General features: G+C 41.5%; 1 protein-coding gene across 1 annotated transcript; it reads right to left on the reverse strand.

Annotated features, from left to right (window-relative positions):
• Positions 1 to 774: 774 nt before the first annotated feature.
• Positions 775 to 3,823, reverse strand: ZBTB2 (zinc finger and BTB domain containing 2). Its single transcript, XM_056853657.1, has 2 exons — positions 3,644 to 3,823; positions 775 to 2,137 (listed from the first exon to the last, which is right to left on the reverse strand). The coding sequence occupies exons 1-2, from the start codon at positions 3,814 to 3,816 to the stop codon at positions 775 to 777; spliced, it is 1,536 nt and encodes a 511-aa protein (XP_056709635.1). The 5' UTR covers positions 3,817 to 3,823.
• Positions 3,824 to 4,086: the final 263 nt, after the last annotated feature.

Here is a 4,086-nt window from a genome sequence, read left to right on the forward strand (position 1 = left end):
ACCTGCATATACATGACGTATACACACACACACACACACACACACATTTTATGTATATAAAATGATTGCCATCACATTATTACTGCGATTTCAGTAAAAATCGGATCCTAAACACATTTTACTTGGAAATGCAAGTCTCATTGCTCTCAGTGGGATTTATTTCCAAGTTAGTATGCTTGGAATCACTGCTTTAGTAATAAGCTTTTTAAATCAACATAATGTCAGTGAAGATATCTGGAAACAAACATTTGACCAAAAACAAAAAAACACCCCAACCCTGTGCACAAAAGGAATTTTCTTCATTTGTTATGGGAATTTCTGAGTTTTTGTAAAATGAAAACTGTACAGTTTATAGGTACTGTAAGAATTCTGGATCCTCAGCTACTCTTCCTATAAAAGGCATCTTGTTAGGAGGGAAAATAATTGTATTTAAATATATTTTCTGTTTCTTTTCAATCTCCTTCACATCTTGCATCCCACTGCATTCAAGTATCCATTTAAATAGCCTAAAATTGCTTAGAACTTGTTACAGATACATTTTCTAGCAAGATTCACATAGTTAGCTGAATTACCCTTAGATATCTTCCTCTGTATTAAAATCAATTGTTATGATTTCATACAATACCCTTTATTAATTTTATACTTTTTCTGGGAAAAGGACAAAGTTAGACTTCTTTCCATGTCAGTGTAATTTTGGTTGGGGGAGGGGAAGAGGATAAGTTTAGTAAAAATGAATAAAACAAACAGTTTTAAAAAAACCATGTTAGTCTCAAGTCAGTCTAACAACACTGCTTCCTGTTCCTTTTTTATAGAGTCTAAGACAGAGTGATCACTCTCTGTGGTTTCAGCATCTCCACCTAACAGAATGGATCTGTCTTCTTCTAGTGTGAAGACAGAATTTTGACTTTGGCACGAGTGTTTGACCACCTCATTGGGAGTGCAGAACGTTTTGTCACACAAGTTGCATTTATACGGTTTGTTGGTCTGTACCAACATGTTGTCCATTTGGTTGCCTTCCTCAAAAGTACAAAGCTCCAGAGTCTGCTTGTCTACCATGGTGTATGTGTCCATGCTTTGGTTTAGACACACATGTCGAGCAGCTTGATTGGCCCGGCAGAAGCTTTTGTCACAGGTACTGCACTTGAAAGGCTTTCCAGTGTGTATGTACATGTGCTCTCTCCAGTGGCTTTTCTGAATGAATTTGCGTCCACAAATGGAACATTCATACTTGCGTCTTTTAACTTCCCTTTCTTGATCTGCCTGCTCCAAGTTATCTATGTCGGCAATGTCAGAGGGTGGTGGTGTTTCTGCTTGCTGTTGTCCATCAATTATTGGTGAATCTGAGATCTGTTGCAGCTCACTGTCACTAATCATTCCAGCTTCAGGCACTTCCATAGCATCTTTGTCAGGAGCATTGTTACAAAGAGACAGGGGAACACTACTTTCTCCATGTTGGCTCGATGTGAATGGCACTCCTGTGTGAATCTGCAGGTGTTCACGCAAGCTACTGCGCAAATTGAATCGCCGGCCACAGAGGTGACAAGCGTAGTATTTGGGAAAACTTCCATTCTTTTTCATAATGCTTGGTTTGACGTGTGCTATTGTGAGAGAAGCAGGCTGATCATCTGAAGAAGAGGCCTCCATGTTGGTTTCATCTCCTGGTGGAGAAGAATGAGGAGTAGCTGGAACCAATTCTGGAGACAGCGAAGGCTGCAGCAGGTCAGGAGGGGCCACATTTGTCTGGGGCACTTGAGGCAAAGTCGGTGGTGGTAACTGTGATGACTGGGAGCCTTCATGTACCTGTTCTTGGTTTACTCGGGATGGCTGCGGCCTTGGTTCTCGCACTGGCTTGTCAGCTGCTGAAGTTGCTTTTGTAGGATTTCTTGTCTGATGATCTGCTATCTGAATACCATATAATGACGATGCCAATGGAAAAACTTGCTCTGGGTGTGCAAAGTTTCCTTGGCTGGCAAGGCTGGCCTCTTGAATCAATGGATATGCATGCAGAAACTTTATTCCTTGCTCTAATCGAACAGGATCTATGAGCTGAGGTGCCATCTTCCCAGTGTACATCAAATGCAAGAGATAGCTGAATATATCTGGCTGTATGTCAGTTGCCTTCAAACGCACACATTCACTGAAAGATGTTTAAAAATATATATTAGAACATCAACATTAAACATTTCAGAAAAAAGTAGAAGTACAACTAATTTAAGTAAGCCAGGAAGCTGCTACTGATAAGAACTTAATAATGTAACATTCTTGCAAGAAGAACTGCTATGGTTTTTGAAAAAGAACTATTTGTATCTTGATTTTAGGAACCAGAACTGATAACTTCTACTAAAATCAGTGTCAGAAGAGGAGAGTTATAACCAACAGTTGATAAGAGATTCCTTGGTGCAGAAACTACAGCTGTATTTTGCAGAACTATACAGATTCTCATGCATTAAAATAAAATAGCAACCCTTCTATATCTGGATATTTGGGTACCTGACCCTGAAGCTGTAGCTGGGGCGAGATTGAAAGTAGGCCTCTGCCTTATGTGATCCTTCCCCCACACTACAAGGAAAAAGTAACAAGTGGGCCAGGAGATCCTAAGTTTATTTAATTAAAACATCCAAGAACAAGAATTTTTTAAAAAAATCAGCAATTCCTCCCCCTTCTGTGCTCAGCATGGTAGCCCAGACTTTGAATTAGCACTAGGAGGTACAAACGTCATCAGACCAAAGCTGCAATCCTGAAGAGTGGGGGCGAAGCTCTTTAGGAGCCAGAGGGACCTCACGCTGGGTGCCAGTGCCCATTTATTCCAGGATAACGGACACTTAAGCCTCCTGGGGGCAATTACACCAGCAACAGGGAACTGCGGAGCTGTGCCAGCCCCTGCTGCCAACACAGCCACACTGGCAGGGAATTCCTGGTGGGGAGGGGTGCATTCCCGGGGACGGAGCTGCCTTTAGGCAGCTTCCTAACCCCTTTTGCCCCAGGAACCCCCCCCCCTCGAGCTGTGGTGTGGCTATGCCACCTTTTGGGTAGTGTAGCCTTGATAAACTCTATGGGACCATTTCCCCTATTTTCTTTTCAAAATGCCTTTTATTTTATTTTTGCGTCCAGAAAGCCTCTGTGGAGGTGGCATGGCTGCACCGCTCCTGGCCACTGCTTAACTGCCCCCCCCCCCTTTAAGTATGGCTGCCAGACCTACCTGCCTAAACCAGGTTTTAAGAACACAATCAGTGTTTTTGGCTTATAGGATAGAAAACTGGAATGGAAACACACTGAGTCCCGTATTACTGATTACACAGGCAGAGGAGCCATATCATTACCTCCGTTGCAGTGGTTCAAGTCACTGTTTGTATTATGGATGCAGTGGATTAGGTTTTAAACTTGGATTGTTCTGTCACTTATTCTGAAATAACAACCTTCTAGGATTGCAGTCATTCAGTCCAAACAACAAGCCAGTTAGGAATGAAGCAAACTAATCAGCAACAACTTAATGGATATGTGAATTAAGCTGAACATTTTGGCTATGAATTATAACGCAGCTCACATTAGAATGCCATTAAACTTCATAATTCCTTCAACAAAGTGTATATCCTTTCTTCTTCTTCTTCTTTTTTTTTTAAAAAGAGAACCCTTTTATAATTACCTGCTCTGATGAACAAACAGCATCTTGAAGTAGTTGGAAAAAGAAGCAAGAACAGACTTGTGTGCCTTGAAGTAGACATCACCAATAGCAACTGTGCAGTCACACAGGAAACCAAACTCTCTCTGAGCATTAAGTTGCTGCAGAAGGATAAGCCCATGGTTGGCCAAATCCATTTTTTTAAATCTGCAAAGCAAATAAACTTTATGAAAACAAAATTACTTAAAAATAAATCAAGGTCAAATGTGTGATTTTCTACTTAATAAAATGAAATGTGATCCACCAGCATGGCATAGTGGTTAAGAGCAGCGTACTTTAGCCTTTTCCCCAATCCTCCACATGAAGCCTGCAGGATGACCTTGGGCTAGTCACAGTTCTCTCAGAACTTTATCAGCCCCACCTACCTCACAAGGTGTCTGTTGTGGGGAGGGGAAGGGAAGGCGATT

The sequence above is a fragment of the Euleptes europaea genome, chromosome 7 (genome assembly GCF_029931775.1).
Source record: "Euleptes europaea isolate rEulEur1 chromosome 7, rEulEur1.hap1, whole genome shotgun sequence".
In the NCBI taxonomy this organism is placed as follows: Eukaryota; Metazoa; Chordata; class Lepidosauria; order Squamata; family Sphaerodactylidae; genus Euleptes; species Euleptes europaea.

Bases quoted from the DNA above. Each gene is read 5' to 3' on its own strand.
- ZBTB2 (XM_056853657.1), bottom strand. From the start codon at position 3,816: ATGGATTTGGCCAACCATGGGCTTATCCTTCTGCAGCAACTTAATGCT. The intron at 2,138-3,643 runs GTAATTATAAAA...AACATCTTTCAG, and splicing joins CTGTTTGTTCATCAGAGCAG to TGAATGTGTGCGTTTGAAGG.